At 54.3% G+C, this 19,960-nt stretch overlaps 1 protein-coding gene across 1 annotated transcript in view; it reads left to right on the forward strand.

The window, feature by feature from the left end:
- The window catches only part of Phactr3 (phosphatase and actin regulator 3), a 166,044-nt gene that overhangs the window by 124,900 nt on the left and 21,184 nt on the right, over positions 1–19,960 (forward strand). Inside the window, exon 8 of the mRNA XM_077800184.1 lies at positions 16,530–16,683. Coding sequence (XP_077656310.1) covers positions 16,530–16,683 — 154 coding nt within the window. The remainder of the gene's footprint in view (positions 1–16,529; positions 16,684–19,960) is intronic.

Genomic DNA, 19,960 nt, shown 5'->3' on the forward strand with positions numbered 1-19,960 from the left:
GAAGTGTCTGTTCAGTTCCTTTGACCACTTATTGATTAGGTCATTTTTTTTTGCATTAATTACTTGGGTTCTTTATATATTCTGGAGATCAATGCTCTGAGGTACAGGTGGCAAGATTTTCCTCCCATTCTGTAGGCTCTCTGTTTATGTTACGGGGGGGGATTATCTGCATTGCTGTGAAAAAGCTTTGAAGTTTGATTCCATCCCATTTATTGATTCTTGATCTTACTTCTTGTGCTGTAGGAATCTTGTTGAGGAAGTCGGCTCCTAAGAGACATGATGGAGAGTTGGGTTGACTCTTTCTTCAAGTAGGTGCAGGGCCTCTGGTCTAATCCTAGGTCCTTGATCCACTCTGAGTTGAATTTTGTGCAGGGTGAGAAATAGGGGTTTAATTTCATTTTGCTACATATGAATTTCTGCTGTATAGGAATGCAATTGATTTATGGGCTTTAATTTTATATCCTGCTACTTTGCTGAATTCATTTGTGAGTTTTAGAAGTTTTCTGGTGGAATTTTTTGGGGTCTTCTAAATATAGAATCATGTCATTGGCAAATAGGGATAGTTTGACTTTTTCTTTACCTGTTTGTATCCCTTTAATTTTTTTTTTCTTTCTTTTTTTTTTTTTTTTTTGACTAATTGCTCTGGCTAGAGTTTCCAGGGACTGTGTTGAATAGAAGCGATGAAAGAGGGTATCCTTGTTTGTTCCAGTTGTTAGAGGGAATGCTGTCAATTTTTCTCTGTTCAGAATGATGTTGGCCTTGGGTTTAGCATATGTAGCTTTTACAATGTTGAGGTATGTTCCTACTATCCCTAATTTTTCTAGTGTTTTGAACATGAATGGATGCTGTATTTTGTCAAATGCTTTTTCTGCATCTGTTGAGATGATCATATGATTCTTGTCTTTTAAGTCTATTGATGTGATAAATTACATTCATTGATTATTCTGTATGGTGAACCAACCTTGCATCCCTGGAATGAACCCAAACTTGATCATGGGGCACTATCTTTTTAATATGTATTTGTATATAATTTACCAGTATTAAGAATTTTTGCTTCTATGTTTATCAGGAATATTGGTCTGAAGTTTTCTTTCTTTGATGTGTCTTTGTCTGGTTTGGGTTTCAGGGTAATATTGGAAGGGTTTCCTCCTTTTCTATTTCATAGAATAATTTGAGGAAGATTAGATTCCACCTGTCTTGACATGTCCCTTACTAGCTCTGTGACCTTGGGCAAGTTGCTCATCCTCTCTGTGCCTCAGTTGTAGGAATGGGGGGAAAGCAGAGGTGGTAGGAGGGTTGGCAGTGACCCAGCTGGTCATGGTCCTACCTGCCGTGCTTGTGGGTGAGCTCTCGTTTCTAGGGTGACAACTGTCCAGGTCACCTCATTAGGAGTGTGAGCACAGGGAGCCTGTACCTTACCTCAGCCCAAGGGTGAGTGTCGTCTGGCTGCTGCTTCTGTGGACGTCCCTAGCTGATGTGGACGACGCCTCATTCTCTTAGCAAATTTGTCAACTTAATAAGAATGTCCATGTCCTGCAGCCAGACAGGCCCATCTGTGCTCCACCACGTGCAATGGACACACTGGAGATTGGCATGGTTGTGCCTGGTGAGCAAGGATCAGGGACGAGGAGATTCACCCTTGGTGCCCCCCGTGGCAGGACAGGCTGGTGAAGTCCTCCTGTTGTTCAGGGAAGAAAAGCAGGAGAAGGCCGCTAGGTGGCCGCCTGCCCCAGGCCAGGTCCGGTGACTCTCAGGCTCCTGCCTCACAGCTCTGTACCCAACACTCTGGGCAGGACATGGCAAGTCCAGGTCCTGACTGTCCATCCTTGCAGGTGACAGCTGCGTCCTCCTTATCCAGTTGCCACAGGGATCCGAGACACAAGACTAGCCAAGGGCCTGACTTGTGAGGCACAGGGTGCTCACAGTAACTCGTCCTCAGGGTCATCTGCCGTGGCCTCGCGGGAAAGCAAGGAGTCCCCGTCGGAGCCACCACAGCCTGCGCACCAGGCACCCTTGGGACAGCAGGTGTCGGGCCCCTCTCATCTGTGTCCCCACATGCAGCTGAGAACCCAGGCCCTGTCCTGGACACCGGGTGGTGGAGTGGGGAACCCGGCTCCAGGGAGAGGCAGTGTGGGACTGCAAGGGACTGTCACTTAAGATGTCCACAAGCCCAGCTTTCCCCACCTGGTGACGCTGCTGCCCCCAGATCTGCCTGTGTCACCGTCTACGAGCCCCAGGGTGGGGGTCTCTCCCTGGTCCGTGGTCCTGCGTAGTGGGCAGAGGTGAGTCGGGTGCCTGGTGAGCAGAGGTAGCTGCAGCCCAGGGTCACCGTGGCCTGGTCCTGTGCAGTGCTGTTCCTGGTGTTGGCGAGTCCCCTCGGCTGGCCTCTGAGGTGTGATGCCCCAGATACGTGCTGCGAGGGGAGTGTCGACCGGAGGACCTGGGGGAGCCAGCACTCAGAGCCCAGGTCCGCACGGGGCACTCAGGGGGCACTGGTGTGTTGGGTGCCACACCCACGCAGGCCGCAGATGAGGCCAGCTGGGAGGGTTGGGACATACCAGCCCCGTGGCACCTGGCTGGCACCGTCTCCTGAGCTGCTGTCACTGTAACAGCATGCGACTCTGCAGCAGCAGCAGCTCCCAGGACACGTCCGGGGTCCTGGCTCTCCTGTGGAATGGCCGTGACACCTGGCTGAGGTGAACAGGGGGACCTGACGGTCACTGGTCATGGGGCTGCCCTGTGCCCTGAGGGGCATCTGCCTTCCGCTGGGGAGCGGCCGCATGGAGGTGTTCAGGGTCTTACGGTTTGTGAGGGGAACATTCTGCACGGTGGTCAGTGGGGGCCATTTAGACCAGCCGCGACCGGGGCCTAGCGATTGTCCTTTGGTTCATCAGATCAAGGCCGCTGGAGGCTTGAGGCATCCCAGGGCCACGCACACGGGTCCATCATTTTGTTTCAACTTAAAGCTTAAAAGCCAAAGGTGAACTACCTGAAGGACCTGCCTGTTGGCCCCTCTTTTGACGTGGGCCAGCCTCGTCCCAGGTCTTCTGAGCCGAATACAGGCCTGGTGTGACCACCCACCATGTGTCTCTGTGATGTCCGGCCCTCATCCCGCAAGATGGGCGAGGACACAGACACTAGGAAGCCGTGAGTGCTCCTCCTCCCCGGTCACGGTGGACCTGAGAAAGTCGCAGTGACGTGGAAGGATCCCATTTAACTGGTGCTTTTCCCCCTCTGTGAGGGCAGGGTGGGTGTGTGCCGGGGAGGCGGAGGGGGTTAAAGGTGAACGAGCGCGTCAGGAGCTGGCAGTCAGAGATGCAGCAGGAGCCCGGGCCCATGGGCAGGTGCAGGAGGGACCCAGCTGACGGTCCCCCATGGTGCAGTGCGTTCCCCAGCATCTCCCCGATTCCAGGGCTACCTGAGAGGTGAAGAACCAAGTCCTCCCACTGGTCATCATCGGTCATGGCAAGAAGTGTCCCCCTCAGCAAACTGGGTCTGATTTGGGAATAAACACAAGGAAGTGATAAATACTCAGAATCCTGAGTGTGGTGCTTCCTGAAGGGACCCCCAGCTGAGCCCAGGAAACTGCCCCTGCAGGAGTGCCCACCGTGCCTCTGCCATACCTGCCAGAAGCTTCCACCTGTGCTGTGTTGCCAGGAGAGGGCAGTCCTGCCAGCACCCTGTCCATGCCTGTCCTGGGGCCGTCCACCATGGCCCACAAGTCCAGAGGCCCTCCTGGTCCTAGATGGAGCCCTCTGTGCCTTCTGCTGGTGAGACTCAGGGGCCGGGCTCTGCCCAGAGGCTGGGGCTCTGTTGAGGCTCTCGGCCAGGTGTGCAGCCAGATGCCCTTCAGAGACCACCCTTTAGGAGAGGTCGTGAGCTTTAGATTGTGTGTCCCAATAGTTAAGACAAAAAGCCCCAGCATTTGCACAGGGTTTGCTTTGAGCTGCAGGTGGGAGGGCAGAGGGTAAGGGGCTGCCTACGAGGGAGGGAGGAAGGGTGGCTGCAGCACTCCGGAAGGCGGTACTTCCTGCCTGGCCCCACCTCCTGGACCTTGGCTCAGTGGCCTGCCCTCAGCACACATGAGCAGGAGTAGAAAGACTCAATGTAGGGGTCTCTGTGCTTTCTAAAAATTTCTTAAAGCTTTTAAACTTTGCTGCTTATTCAACAAGTACTGAATGTCTCGGCTCCAGACCTCAAAGGTTCCAAGGAAAGTCTAAACTTAGTCTTCACCCTTAGGAGTTGATGACGACCTTCAGAAGCCGTCGTTCAGCAGGAGGTCAGGGGGCAGGGGCTGTCTGAAGGTAAACCCTAAGAAACGGGACCCCAGAGATGTGGTGACCCAGGCATTTGATAACACGGGAGCCGCGTCGGGGGAGGTGGTGCTTGAATTAAGGAGGGCGGCCCCCTCTGCAGCTCCAGGTCCTCCCCAGTGGACGTGTGGAGAGCGGAAGGTGTCAAGTGTATTCAGGTCCCTTTTTAGGTGTGGAGAGGCACATGGAAAGCCCCTGCAGTGATTCCCTCTGTAAGGTGAAAAGCCACCAGTCATCGCCACGGTAAATTCACAGGACCCTAGGCGGCCACTGCCCATCCCAGGCAGGTCGGGCTCTGGCTTGAAGCCATTCCAAACCAGACCATGCCCCTTGGACCCCAGAGGTGCTGACGTGCTCAGTGGGCTGCAGGATGCTCAGAGAACCTGGACTTGGGGACTCCCTGTAGCAGCTTGGGGCAGGGACCTGCAGGCTCTGGGTGTCCCAGCTGAGCGCCCAGCAGCAGAACTGGCACAGGGTCAGAGCAGTGGCAGCATCTGCCTCTCACTCCAGAGCCTCGGCTTCCCGTCAGGGGCCTCCCTCCACCCCACCCTGGAAGGGCATCACCGATGCCAGGTACTGAGCTAGGCTCTGGGAACACGGCCTGCAGGCGGCCCACACCTCGGGACTGAGGGCTGAGCAGCAGACAGCCCACACCTCGGGACTGAGGGCTGAGCAACAGACAGAGAAGAACCCTGCCGTTTCTACACCTTAAAGCAACAGTTCTCAGGCCAGCTGCACACTTTGAAAAGCACCTGTGTGGGTCCCACCTTGGAGAGGTTGCGTCTATAGCTCAAGGCCTGGCCTAGTGCTTTACAGCCTCCCCAGGCATGAAGGTCAGTGCCAAGTGTCCAGTGGGCTGCTTGGTCCTTCCAGCTTTTCTTCAGATGCTACTTTGGAGAGGCTGTGAGGGTGTTCTGTAGGTGTGGGTACCATCAGCCATCAGTTTACCTGCTTGATAATGTGGGTGGGCCTCCTCCAATCAGCTGAAGGTCTTGGGGACAGAGCTGAGGATTCCCAGAGGAATAATTCTGCCTTAGGCCTGCAGCATCGGACTCTGCTGAGCTGGAGAGCTGTGGGGCTGCCGGTCCCACCACTGTCTGGGTGGAGTCTTTCACATGAGCATTGTGTGGAGGTGTGTGTGTGTGTGTGTGTGTGTGTGTGTGTGTGTGTGTGTGTGTGCGCGCGCGCGCGCGAGCCTGGGGGTGTGCGAGTCCTGCTGCTCTGCTGCTTTGCAGAGCATGGACTAACAGCAGGTGACCCTGAGCTATGGCCACAGGCGAGAATCAAAGTCTCACTCACTTGTTTTTTGACAAATGATAATTATGTAAATTCCATATTTTCGGGCTACAGCGTGGAGTTCACAAGTGCTCTATGTTGTGGGATGGACAAGTCATTCTGATTAACAAATCCGTCACCTCAAGAAATAAGTTTTTGAGGTGAAGACATTCAAAATCTAAGTAAATTTGAAATGCTCCGCACAGTGTGGTTTGTTGTTGTTGTTGTGTGTGCAGTAGACCATGAGGCTGTTCCTCCCAGATGAAAGCTCTACAGCTCATCAGTGGCTCTCTTCCCTCTCCACCTCTCCTCCTCCCTCCCCCTCCTCCCTCCCCCTCCCCCTCCCTCCCCCTCCTCCCTCCCCCTCCTCCCTCCCCCTCCCCCTCCTCCCTCCTCCCTCCCCCTCCTCCTCCCCCTCCCTTTCCTCCTCCCTCCCTCTCCTCCCTCTCCCTCCCCTCCCTCCCTCCCTCCCCTCCCTCCCCCTCCCCCCTCCCCCTCCCTCTCTTCCCCCTTCTTCCAGGGAGTTAAACCTTTCCAGGTTCCCTAGAACCTAGAGACATCCCACACAGCCCAAGGCTCATCTGTCTGTGCCTGGCTTATTTCACTTGGCATGACGTCCTCGGGCCCATCCCTGCAGTCACAGATGACAGTTCCTTCCTTTCCAAGGCTGGGTGGCATGCCATTGTGTGTTCACCACACCATCCTCTCCGTCCATCCCATGATGGACGTGGTAGTGCTGAGGATGATGCTGAGAGGGGCACAGGAGAGCAGCAGCTTGGGCACAGGGTCTCTGTTCCTTTGGTCACTCCCCGGGGACGGGATTGCTGGGTCGCAGGACGGTGCTCCTGTTGGTTTTCCGAGAACCCCGCTCTGTTTCCCACGATGGGTTTGCTGCCTCTCGCTCCCGTCCGGGGCACACAGGGACCCCTCCTCACCCCGGAGCTCGTCTTTTGGGAAGCAGCCATCCCAACAGGTGTGAGGGGACACTTCCTGTGGCTCCTGCTGTGTCTCCTCATGTCACCTGACAAGTCCCCTGGTTTGCCCATCTTGTTGGGGTTTGTGTCTGTCTGTCCGTCCCCCTTTTCTATCGGGCCCTTATCTCTTGGCGTTGTCTGGATCAGGTGTGTTTTGGAGGCTGGCCTCTATCAGATGGCTCTGCTCCTGCCGTCCCCCACCTGTGGTGTCTCGGCTCTCTGGCCCCTGGCTGTGTCCAGGTTCTTGACAGTGTCATTTCATCTGTTTGTTTTTGTGCCTTTACTTTTGGGGTCACATATAAAAGTGTTTCCCAGACACTGTGCGGCATCTCCCCTGCCTTCTCGTGGCTTCACAGTTCCGGGGCGTGTGCTGGGGCCTTCAGTCCCTTTCCCGTTGACTTCTGTGGGTGCTGTGGGCTGAGCCCCCTCCTCCTGCAGCAGATGCCTATCCAGGTTTCCCGGATGGTGACTGAAGAGGCCGTCCCCTCCCCTTTGTGTGCTCCTGTCAACTGACCTTGCCGGCCTGAGCTCACTCTGGGCAGTCCGGGTTCCCTGGCTGACCTGTCTGACGCAGCGCCCTTCTGTTGACCGCTCAGCTTTGCACGAGGGTTTGAAGTCGGTGCTGTGATGCCTCCAGCTTGCTGCATTCCACTATCAGATGACCCCAAGTTGGGTACTTGGGGTCTTTTGTGGCTGCCTTTAGGATTGCTTTTTGTATTTCTGTGAAAACAATAATGAAATTTGGATACGATGACACTGAGGTCATTTTGGGTGCATGGACTCTGAAGGGATATTGATTCTTCCAACCCATGAACCCAGATTCCTTTCCATTGATTGAATCATCAACTACTTCTTTCATGACTGGTTTGTAGTTTTCATAGATTTTTTCATTTCTTGGTCCAATTTCACCCTCAGTGTTCTTTTTGCCATCGTGAGTGGAACTGGTTTCTCAATTCCTCTTTCAGGGGGTTTACTGCTAACATAAAGAAAGGCCCCGATGCTTGCTTGCTGACTTTGCAGGATCTGCTCGTGGGTGCTCCGTTGGCTGGTGCAGACCTTCCAGGTGGCTCTGTACCAGGTCACATCATCAGCAGGTGGCGTCCTTCCTTCCCTGCCTGGACATGCTTCTTCTCCAGTTGCCCTGGACAGAACATCCAGTGCTCTCACGGAGCAGCGGGAGGGGGCTGCTTGTCTTTTTCCTGATCCTAGAGGGAAGCTCTTGGCCTTCCCCCTCTGAGTGTGTTTGCGGTGGGCTCTTATTATGGTACATTTGTCCTGTGTCTAACTTGGCCACATAGAGAGTCCTCCATGAGCACCTGTCAACGGCTCAGCAGTCCTAAGAATGTGGTGTAGAACCCTTAGGCCAGCTCTGTCGGCTCTGCAGAGTTCTCCACGGAGGCTGTCTGGGGAAGGCACTTCAGTCCTCCTGGGGGAGACGGAGGCAGAGAAGAGGAATGGACAGAGTGGGGAGACGCAGGGAGTGGGTGATGGCCCTGGGTGAATGCCTGGGAGAGCAGGTGCCGGGCCCCTGGCTGAGAGGAGGGACACAGAGGGACGGGGCAGAGCTAGTACTGGTCCCGGTGAGCTCAAGCCTGTCCAGCTTAGGGTCTTTCACAAGTGTTTACCTGTGCCTCCTCCGTGCTCATGAGCATGAGCCACACCACATAGGCAGAGGACAGTGGTCTAAGCGTCCCTCAGGTGAGCATGTCCCAGTGTGTTGTGCTACTGTGATGCACGAGGTCAGAGCCACAAGCTACTTTGTCTCCGTTGTCTCCTCGGCATCCCCTGCTTCTGGTGAACGGGGATGGCCAGGCGGAAGGGGCAGTTCCTGTTTCCTTGTGGGTAGTGAGACATCCTGCGTCTGGGTTGTCTGTGCCATTTGGATTCAGAGACAGGAATATCCTTCCACCGTGGTGATCCATCTTCTAAGTTAGTTCAGTGTCTCACCAGCACTCTCCCCGTCTGAAAGCCTCCCCCCTTTGCCCTGCTCCTGCCCATAGAATGGAGTCCACCTGGCATCTGGGAGACTCGGCTGGGCCCTGAAGTGCCACTCAGGGTTAGCTCCCATGGGTCCCCACAGTGTGGTCTCCAGAGGGCCCCAAGGAAGGGATGTAGTGATCTTCTCTTTAAGAATTACTTTGAGAACATGACAAGTCAACTGTGCCCACGTCACAAGGCCCTGCTGGGGAGGGTAGCAAGGGCAGCTTCTGGCCACCTGCTGTCTGTCTGCAGGATGAACAGCTGGCTGGGCAGGAAGCTGCCCTCAGGGCAGAAACCTCCCAGGACCTGCCAGGGCTGTCCTGAAGAATGACAACAGCGTGGCCAGTGTGCTCGGCCTGGTGCTTGACACTGCTGGACAGCAGGCAGGTGCTCATGAAGGGCCTCTGCAGGTGACAGGAGCTTATGGAGGCCTGTAGGAGGTGACTGCCTGGTGCTCATGGAAGGCCTGTAGCACTTAGTAGGTGCTCATGGAGGGCCTACAGCAGGTGACAGGTGCTATGGAGATCTCTGCACCGTCAGCTGGTGTTAAGTTCTCTCTATACAATCAACTGGTATTTATTTAAGGAACCAGATGTGGTGTTTCTGGAGCAACACTGTCCATCACAATCAGGAGAAGGTGAGGGTCCTCAGAAGCATGGATGGGTCCACCCTGTCCACCTTGATTAATCTGAGCTCCTGCTGTGTGCCTGGCCCTTCTGGGGGCCTGGGGGCAGAGTGAGATCAAGTCAACGAGGTTCTTACCTGTCCTGGAGCCCAGTTTCGTGGACAGTGCAGGTCCCAGGCAGGCCCGCCAGCTAGTGGAGTGCATGCAGACTGGGGTGTGTGTAGTGATGCACATCCTTGTTGACGGGCAGTGACAGGCAGCCACATAGTCTGATCAGATGTGGGACCCCAGGAGGTGACACGGAAGGCAGCTAGCTGTGCAGAAAGCATTCTAGGAAGGGGAACCTCAGGTACCAAGACCGGGCAGGTGGGGGCACGCTCCAGGAGCAGAGAGGGAGCTCCTGCAGAGAGCAGGTGAGGAAGGGGGTGCGGGGCTGGGGAGGGGCGGGGAAAACGTGTCCTGGACCACAGCCAGAGGGCCAGCCCCTGCTCTCACTGGGATAGGAAGGCTGAACAGAGGGGATGTGAGAAGGTCACTTCAAAACAAGATCTTGCTGCTCCTTGGAGGGTCCCTGTTTATGCAGCTCTCTTGAGGTGTCAGTGGCACTAGAAGACCGCACACACCCCAAAGTCAGCACAATGAGGTCTGTAGCGCTTAGTAGGTGCCATCACCACAGTTAAGAGGCTTATCTATCGTCCCCCCAATTTCCTTGTGGTCGTCCCTGCAGCTTCTACATGCCATCTTCTCCGTCCCCAGGCTGCAGGGTGCGAGCTTTCCATGACACGGACCTGCCTGTGCTTTCCAGAATGTGTATAGATATGTGACCCTGTCGGCTTCCTCTCCTGTTAAGTGCTCTGAGATCTGTCTGTGTCGCAGCAGAGCTGACCCTTCCCTCTGTGGCTGAGTCCTACCCTGGGCCTGTTACCCGTGAACAGAGACTGGGCGGTTCCCGGCCATCACAGTCGGCCCCTGGATCTTGGAGGACGGAGGCCTGCCCTGCCCAGGAGTGGAAAGGCCGGATCATGAGGCAGGTGTTTAACTTTTTAAGACCTTGAACGTCCTTTTCCAGGTGGCCCTGGCCTCTCGCCTTCTCAGCAGCTGTGCCCTGGAGTCCCCTTCCTCCAGGTCCCTCACTCTAGGGCACCTTGCGTGGTTTTACTCGCGTGTGCACAGTGATTCACGAGGAGGAGCATCGCTTCATAGGCTTATTTCCCACTGGATCTTCTTTGGTGAAATGTCTATTCAAATATTTTGTCCACTTTTTCAAAATGAGCTTGTTTGTTTTCTTATGTTTTGAGAGTTTCTTTAAAAGATTCCAGATACAAGTCCATTATCAGATACGTGCTTGGCAAACATCTATCCCAGTGTGTGGGTTGCTCTTTAATACTGCGGCCTTTGAGGGGCAGAGTTACTATCATGGTGAAGTCTAATCTATCCATTCATTCCTCATGGCTCATGCTTTGGGTTGTGGATCTTGGAAATCTTTGCCAAGCCCAAGGTCCCGAAGGTTTTCTTCTCACCCACAGCTTCCTATCTTGTTTTGCATTTGCATCTATGATTCATTTGCATTCATTATTGTGTAGGGTCTGAGTTAGAAATCAAAGCTTACCATTCACAAAGGAAAATGCTATTGCCTAAGATGTTTGTTGGAAAGAAATAGAAATACACTTTCTTCATTGAAATATTTTGCACCTTTGTCAAAAATTGATTGTTGGTACTTGTGTGACTCAGTTCCGGACCTTTCTGTTTGGTTCTGTGGAGCAGTTGTTTATCTGTACTCCAACATCCCTGCCCTGCTTACCGTAGCTTTATACTATGTTTTGAAACCAAATAGCGTTAATTCTCCATTTTTACCTTTTTAAAAAGTGGTTTTGACTAATTTATGTCCTTTGTACTTCCATATGAATTTTAGAATCAGTTTATCAGTTTACACACACACATACACGCACACGCACACCACACCCTGTTGGGATTTGATTGGGCTTATGTTGAATTTAAGATGAATCTGGCGGAGAACTGTCACCTGAATGACGTTAGGAACCTGGTGTGTCCTTTCATTTATTTGAGTCACTTAACACTTCCTCAGCAAATGCTTCATAGTTTTTAATGCACAAGAATCTCACATCTGTTGTCAGGAACTGCTGGGTATTTCCTGTGGGGGGGCTATTTATCTATCATTTTTACTCCAGTTGATTGTCTTGCTGATGTGGAATACAGCTGACTCTCACCTGACTGCACCTGCTCCCTCTCTGAGCTCACTCACCTCTTCCTGCAGTGTTCTTGTGGATCCCCTGTTGAGCATAAAGGACCACGTATTGGTGAATAAAGCCAACTTTGTTTCCTCTTTTGCTGTGTGGACCTGCTGTGTCCTGCTCCTGCTCCCTGCCCTGCCTGGGACCTCCCAGAGCCGAGCTGGAAGGTCCTGTCCTGAGGTGGTCTCAGTGGGGGGTTCTCCCCCAGCCCCATCAGTAGCCTGTGGTTTGCAGAGGGCCTCACCTGGCTGAGGACGTCTCTGGTTTTCTCTTTTTATTGTCCATCTGTTGTCGGTCTTCTCATTGGTCTGCAGGGTAGTGGTGGCACGACGTCGTCACATGCTTTCCCCTTATCTAGGAAGGTGACCTGTGGCTTCCTTTTTTGAGCTTGTCAGTGTTTTCTGAATGATGAACCCATCTTGCCTTCCTGGGTGAAAAACCCGTTTGGTCACGATGACTGCCGTTCTTATAAATTATGGGATTTGATTTGCTAAGTTTTGGTTTAAAAATTTGTGCCAGTGTCGTTAGGAGATGGTATATTTTTCTGGTTTGGCTTTCAAAGTGACTTCTGGCTTCCCAGGATGACCTGTGGAGAATTTCTTTCTTTTTGACTATCTGGAATTATTTGTAGAATATTAGTTTATTAGTTTTATTTATTCCTTCAATGTTTTGTAGAAATCACTGCTTCATCGCTCTGGGGCTCCAGGGTGTGTGTGTGGGGGGGGGAGAGGGTTGAACTGAAACTGTTTACTAGACAGAGGTCTGTGCTGGTTACGGAGCCCCCCGACCAAGTTTTGGCAGCCTGTGTCTTTTCCGTTTGTTCATCTGATCTGAATGGTCAAACATATTGGCATAAAGTGGCTTGAGGTCGTTCCTGGTAGCTTTTTAGTATTGCAGAATCCGCTGATGTCGCTCCAGCTCCTGCACCGGCCACCCCTCTCCCTCCTGATCAGCCTGTCCAGGGTGTCGTCAGTCTGTCAATCTTCTCAGAGAACCAGGCTTGGTGTCCACCACCTTGTTGCTTTTCTGGTCTTGATTTCGTTGGTCTCTGCTCTGATCATCCTCATTTCTCGCCTCTACCCGTGCAGTTGACTTTGTTCTTCTTTTTTGAGTTTCTGAAGATGGACGCTGCAGTCATGATCTGAGACACTTGTCATATAGGCGTTCAGTGCTGTAAATGTCCCCCGGGGCACCATGTGAGTACACTGTGTGTTCATTTGCTTCAGAATGATTTCTTATTTCCTCTTTGATTTCTTCTTGGAACGATGCATTTTTCTGGAAATTTTGAAATTTAGTTTCCAAATATTTGAGTATTTTTCCAGAGAGCTGGATTCCACTCAGGTCACAGAACCCGAGTCCCTGGAGATTTGTTGAGGCTTGTTTATGCTCCAGAGCAGGGTCTGCCTGTGTCTTGTGTGCACCCCTGAGACGAACCTGTGGCCTTCTGTTGGTGGAGCGTCGGGGCCGTGGATGAGCCCGGCAGGGGATGGTGTCTTCCTCCCTGTCCACAGATGTTCTGTCCGCTTTCCTGTGCTGATTTAGACGGGGGCTTTGGCGTCTCCAGCTCTAACTGTGGGTTTACGTATTCTCAGTTCTATGGGGTTTTTGTCTGCATTTTGAAGCTTTCAGGAGGTTCACCCATTCTGAGAGTCTTGCGCCCTCCGGGGGATGTCACCTCATGCTATGAGGTGGCCTTTCCTCGGGCTCTTCCCCACCTGCGACACACCACTTCCACTTACTCTGACCGGTGTGCGGATGGTGAGTCTTTCCCTTTCTTGTCTGTGGCTGAAGTGCGTGTTCTGCCGGCACCAGGTAGCTTGGTCCTGCTTACCATCCTGAAGTTCCTGGCCTTTAACCGGGGTGTCCAGAATACTGACATTTCATGCCGCTGGTCTGAATCTGTTTGCTGCATGGGATCCTCACTCCTCTCTGCTCTCTCCGCCCCCTTCTGGATGTGTGATCTTGGCCTTTCCATTTTGCCGCCTCCGTTGGCTTTTACCGGGTTTTGCTGTCTGGTGCTGTTTGCTGTATTTGTCGTGTGCACCTCGGTTATCACTGAGCCTCTTCAGCCAGGGACGGGCCTCTGCCCAGTGGCCTCATGCTGCACCCCTCTCCCCTACAGCCTCTGTCCTGGGGCTGTCATCCACTGGACCTGGACACTCTGAGCCCCAGGCTGTATTGATGAGCAGTTCTCTTACAGAATGAGATAAGACGTCACATGCTGACACTGTGGTCACCTTGTTTGTGACTCTGTCCTTCGCTCAGATTATGTTCCCATCTGTGTCGTCTCCTTCTGCCCTGACTTCTGTCATTTCTCCCAGTGCCCTTCTGTGGCGGGTGATTAGAGCTTTCTATGTGCAGAAGGATGTTTATTTTGCCTTCATGTGGACAGATATTTTGCCGAGCAAGGAACCCTCAGGTTTCCTCCCCCAGCACTTTGAGCGTGTGGCCCGTGTCTCCTCCTGGCACTGTGCCTGAGTGACCTTCTCCCCAGAGCTGGCTCTGACGGCGGTGGCCTCCGCACCGTTGTCTTTGTCATGTCTGAGGGTCACAGAGCTCCTTCCTGCCGCTGTGCAGGTGTGATAATTCTTGATTGTGTCACACTGTGACTCGCTTGAGTTCCGTGGCTGTTGGACACTTTCTGATCCCTATAAATATTCTTGAGTTTTATTCTGGGAAGCAGCTGAGTTACGGGGAAGCAGTCTAACTCGTCCAGGTCTGGCTTTTAAGATCCTTAGATAGAAGCAGAGCTCGGCCGGGGTTAATCACACCCTCCTGCTGCCTTGGTCACGCTGTCCAAGGGGAGCCAGCAAAGGGAATGGAGACGTGTCCCTGAAGTGAGAGGGCTCCAGGTTCTGCCCTGGGAGACGAGAGAAGAGCCTTCGGGAGACAGCATCCATGATGGGGTGATCTCGGGCAGCTGGGGTCTGCGATTCTCCGTGATGTTCTTGGCCTCCCTGGGGTGGGTAATGGGAGCTGACGTGCCCAGGGCTGGACACTGTGTCCCGCTCGTGGTGGTGTGGAGTGTGGAAGGCGAGGCGGGGCCCCGGCCACGACGGCTTCCTTGCTTTGGGGCTGCTGCGGTACCTGGGGCGAAGGCGCCAGCATTGTGCTTTCTCAAGATGCAGCCGGTGTCCTTGGATGAGCGACCCTGTGTTGCTGCACCCCTTCGATTGATTTCCAGAGCTTTGAAAATGTCGATCCTGATAATTTTTATGAAGTCATCCTTCTCTTGTTGCTTTCACGTGGAGCATGCCCTGTTTTCACTGACATCGCTGACTCTCTTTTTGAGAAATTACATAAGGAAACTGTTTATTCACAAAAATAAATCACAGGAAATCAAAGTGTGTAAGTAATACCATCAACCCCTGGCTCTCCTAGGCCAATCTGTAATATAAAACAGCGCATGTTTGCAGAACTGGACGCATACACATGGCGCCCTCGTGTGTACTGTGGCTTATTACAGTTTGCCTTCCTCTGGGCTCCGCTGGCTTTCCTTGCCCTCAGCCGCACGCGCACCGAGGGTTTCCCTTCTCAGGGGAGCACCACTCTCAGATGGAGCAGACGATCCAAGACCTAGAGGCGCCCTCTTGTGGACGTTCAGGTTGCGTTTAATCTCTTACTCTACCTACTTCCAGGTCCTCTTATGTGCTTTTTATGCACTTGCCCCATTTATTTTGGGAGGCCGGCTCCTGGGAGTGGGGTTTCCGGGTCTCAGGACACGGAGAGGAAAGGGTGCACGTGGGGAGAAGGTCTGGCCTCATTTCTGAGCTGTTCCTTCCTGCTCCTGGTTAGACATGGCGCTCCTTCAGGGAGGTTGGGTAGAAGGATCAAAGTCACCAAAAGTCTTGCAGCTATTTTTCTGGAAATCTCCTTTTTATGGCTTTTAAGTTTTTAGCAAAATCTAGTAACTTCTTGGTGAACATCTGGTGGCCTGCAGGTTCCTCATGAAGATGGTGCAGAAGGTCTGGATGTGGCCCTACTGTGTGCCCTCCTCATAGCTCCAGAGGCTGGAGGAATAGCGGGTGGTAATGCTGGCCACAGCACAGAGGCTCCTGGGGTATCACCTCTGGGTATCACCAGAGAAAGGCTCTTCTGCCCATTAAGAACAAATACAATGGGAAGTTTGTGACAAGACCTTTGTGTAGCCTTACAGACTCGCTTTATCAAAAGCTAAAATGATTAACCCGCGTTCAGTGGTTTCCTGGCTCGGCACTCTGCGGTTCATGGAAAATGGCCGCCTTCCCCTTGCCGGGTATTGGACCCTCGGCATCCATGAAGGACTTGTCCCAAGACCTTGGAGACGAAATGAAAAACCCCTGACTCCTTCAGACTCCTCATGGCTCTATAAGTAGGTCATTTATAAACCAGCAAAACACCTGTGCCAGCCAGATGCTCGTGCAGCTGTGACGCCGCATGGTGGCCTAGCTCCCAGTCCCTTCCAGGATGCAGGGAGAGCGGGCTGTCGCTGAATTCAAAGCCCAGGGGAGGAGACAGCTGATGAACTGGCCAAGAAGAAGATGTCAGTTGAGGAAGGGACAAGGCTGGCGGTGTGATGGGGACTGAGACTCCAGCCACATGGCACTGTTCTGAAGGAGGCCAACCCTGGATGGCCCGGGCGGAGCTGGGGTAGGCAGAGGGCAGGAGACTATGGACCCTGGAGGTGGGACCTGCTAGGAGTACAAGGCTCCCGTGGTCAGAAGGGGGTGGGCAGGCAGGCAGGAGGCCACTGCCATACTGGGGACCGGGCGATGGCTGCCATGGAGGCTGTTGCTGTGTGACTTACAGCCCGAACTTAGACATCTTTGAAAACAAAAAAAGTGGGTGCTGCAGGTACCAACCAGGGCTGTCCCTGTGAGCCTAGATGCATGCTCCCCGACCTATGGAGCGTGTGCCCTAGTGGGGGCTGGTGAACTGGCTTGGTGGCATTAGGCCCCTGAGCTGCCCACCGTTCCCCTGAAGGCCCCCAGGGCTGGCACACTGGGTCCTTCCAGCTCCCTCCCTCTCTCCGCTCCGGACCCCCTCCTCCTGCAGGCGTGTTACACCAGCACTCCTCTGAGACCTGTTTTCTTTGTCCCCTTATCTCCCTGTCCCCTGATGGGTCTCTTAGGAACCCTGCCCAGGAAATGCAAGAAGGAGCTGCTGGCGGTGAAGCTGAGGAACCGGCCAAGCAAGCAGGAGTTGGAGGACAGGAACATTTTCCCCAGGAGGACGGACGAGGAAAGGCAGGAAATTCGGCAGCAGATTGAAATGAAACTCTCCAAGTAAGTGGCCGCGTGCGGACGGGGTGGAGGCTGGTCACAGCCTCAAGGTCTCTAAAATCCTGCCTCCCCTTGGCGCTGGGGGTCTGTGCCCTGTCCTCACACCTCGGCACTGGCTGGTAGCTCTGCTGCGGGGGCTGCCCTGCACCTCCCAGGAGGCTGAGCGGCATTCTGGCCTCTGCTCCTTCCCATGGCAGTAAAACCATCCCAGAGTTTTCCCCAGCCCCCTGCAGGGGAAGCACTCCTGTGGTGGACAGCCGGCCGAGGTGAGCGTCACAGTCAGGAGGGACTGGCCAGGACGTGCCTTGCACAGGCTCTGGTGGGGGCAGTTCCCATTCACCTCCTACCGTTTTCCTGTGAGAATGAGGTTGTCTGGCCTGATACTGCCAGAGCCTCTGAGTTTTCCAAGAAAAACTGTACTCACATATGCACACCCGTGCATACATACACACGTGTGTACACACACACACACACACACACACACACACACACATTGTGGAGGAGGGTGTGTTTGCCGGGTCAGTCTGTGGCCCAGAGCCATGAATAAGCACCTTCTGTACCTCCCCACCCAGCCCCGACTCCCGGTGGAGATGACTGTGCTAAGGGGCTGAGCAGTGGGCTACTGCATGCTGGTGGCTGAATGTTCTGGAAGGCAAAGTGGCCAGAAATTAGGGGTGGGACTGTGAAATGTGGTGGCTTTCAAGAGCCGGCTGCCTCCCAGGTTGCTTTCCCTGTGCCAGAGCCACTGGGGCCAGGACTCCCAGAGCTTACTCCCTATCCCAGTCCCAGCTGTGGCTACTGCCTGAGGTCAGTGGGCATTACCCAACAGAGGAAAATTGGGCTCTTCTAGCAGATGAGGGCTTCAGGTGGCCCGATGGCAGCCCCAGTTGTCTTGTGTCTCTGGGCCAAGGAAGCACCCAGGGAGCTCCCTCTACAGTCCTGGTGCACAGCACCCTCCTCTCCCTCTTCCCCTCCTATACACAGCTGGATGCCCCCAGTCCACCCTTCCCTCTTCCAACCCAGAGTTGGCTCCCTGCAGGGGGCGACAGGCTGTCAGAACTGCTCAGGTAGTGACTCCGTCTCTGCTCCCTGGACCTCCCCTTAGCGCTGGTGCCCCATGTGCCTCTGGCCTGGGTTTCTCAGCTGTGTGGCAGGGGTGATGCCAGCCTCCTGGCTCCCGGGAGAGGAGGCTGCTCAGTGTGGCCCAGGCCTGCTGCAGGTGCTGGAGGCTGAGGCAGGGTGGGCTCTGGAAGCCACAGACCCTGGTTTGCACTGATGAGCAGGACATGTTGGCGAGTACCCGCCCGGCTGTGAGGTGCGTGCTGGCTCTCAAAGCCCCTGAGAGCTCGTGGGAGATCCTGAGAACCCACTGTGCTCCCCTGAGTGCTGCCGTGCCTAGTAAACCCTGGTGGCCGCTGCTGCTGCAGCCCTAGAGACCCGGAGCCCAGCCTCCAGCCCCTCTGCTGCCCTGCCCTAAGCTCCGGGGCTGTGATGGCCTGGGGCCCAGATCCAGGTCAAGGAATCTGAGGTGGCCATGGCTCCCGGTCAAGGAGCTTTGAAAGTTCGAGGTGCAGGACTTGAGTGTCCTTGGTGAATGCTCCACTCTGGAGAGGCTGGGCAACCCCTGGCCTCCTTAGCCTGCTGGGAGTGAGGTTGTACAGCCCCTGTGACATGGGGTGGGGAGGGACATTGTGTCACCAGGCCGTTGGAAGCTGCTGCACCACTTCCCTCCCCAGAGTGCCCAGGGGCTGCAGCCACCTTCGGGTTCCTTTCTGCCCCGCAGTGGTGGGACTGGGGGCCCGGCTTTGGCTTTCCCTCTCTCTGGCCCCTCTTGAGCTGGGACATTTTTCCTCATGCTTCTCCACCTCCTCTTCCTCCTCCTCCTGAACTTGGCCTGAAGTGCTCAAGTCATCCCAGAAGCTCATGGTCAGCGGGGCTGCGCTGCTCATTGGGCCCCAGTTCCTCAGGTGCAGGGTCCTCCTCCCTGTGTGTGGCTTGCAGAGGTCCCTTGACCTACACTGGGGTCACTGGGGCCACAGCAGGGTGAGATGGAAATGCAGAGCAGGCAGCTCGGCTGATGGCACTGGACAGGTGGGTGGTTCCCCTGTGCACTTGGTGGACACAGCTGACCGGGGCTGCCTTGCTGCCTGGTGTGAGCACAGCTCACTCCCAGGGACAGCAGAACCTTGAAGCTGAGACATGGTGAGTTGAGCTGTAGTCGGAAACTGTTTTCATTGCTGAATGCTTTTCCTGGGTGTGCAGATGGCTTGGTAGTTAGGGTTGTCAGATCCTGTACTTCAGGAGCGGATGGACTTTCACTGTGAAGGGCCAGGTGGTGACCACTTTCAGCTTTGTGGCCACACTGTGTTGCACCTCCTTGACTCAGCCATGGAGTCACTGTGGCCAGCGAGGCTCTGTGAAAGAGCGGGCGTGGCCAGGTGGCAGGAGAGCTGTTTACAGTCAGGTAGCTGTTTACGCCTGGGACGAGGCGTGCTGACGCCCGGCATGGCTGCGCTCCTATCACTTGGCCTTGTGTGAAAAGCGCCCCGCCTGCAGGTCTTTACCCACCCTTGCCTTCTAACTGTGACCTGGAAAAGGCTTGTGTATTTGAAAAAGTTCTCTTTCAAACGGAAATATTAAGGGACTGGACTTAAACAAAAAATACACATAAATAACAATAGCACATGTGCTCTAAAAGTACTACCATAGTCGTCGTGATGGTGCTGGGGACAAGGGAAGCGGGAGCCCGCCCTAGCACAGGGACACTGGGAGAGGTGGGGGTGCCTGGGATCACCTGCAAGGTCCTTTGCATTGCTGTGACCAATGCCTCACAAGAATTCTTCAGAGTGGAAGGGTTTATTTTGGCTCGTGCTTTCGGAGGCTCAGTCCTGGCCAGCTGCCTTTTAGGCAGAAACATCTTGGAGCAGAGGACGGTGGAGCAAAGCTGCCCAGCTCCTGGGCGCTGCAGAGCAGAGGGAGGGACTGGGGAGAAGATGAACCCTTGACAGAAGGTCCCAGGGAACTGCTTCCTCCAAATATGTCCCACCTCCCCGTGGCCCATGCAGTTATGGACGTATTAACCCCTCACGTGGTGGAATCCACTGAGGAGTCGGGGACCTCACGATCCAACCATTTCCCTAGAGTGCCACCTCTGGTCCAGGCCGCATGGGGGACCAAACCTTCAACACGTGAGCCCTTGGGGGACACTGCAGATCAAACCGTAACAGCCTCTTATTTCAGAGGTGCCAAAACCAGAGACCCTGGGACTAGATTTATCCCA

Source organism: Urocitellus parryii, chromosome 6 (genome assembly GCF_045843805.1).
Source record: "Urocitellus parryii isolate mUroPar1 chromosome 6, mUroPar1.hap1, whole genome shotgun sequence".
NCBI lineage: Eukaryota > Metazoa > Chordata > Mammalia > Rodentia > Sciuridae > Urocitellus > Urocitellus parryii.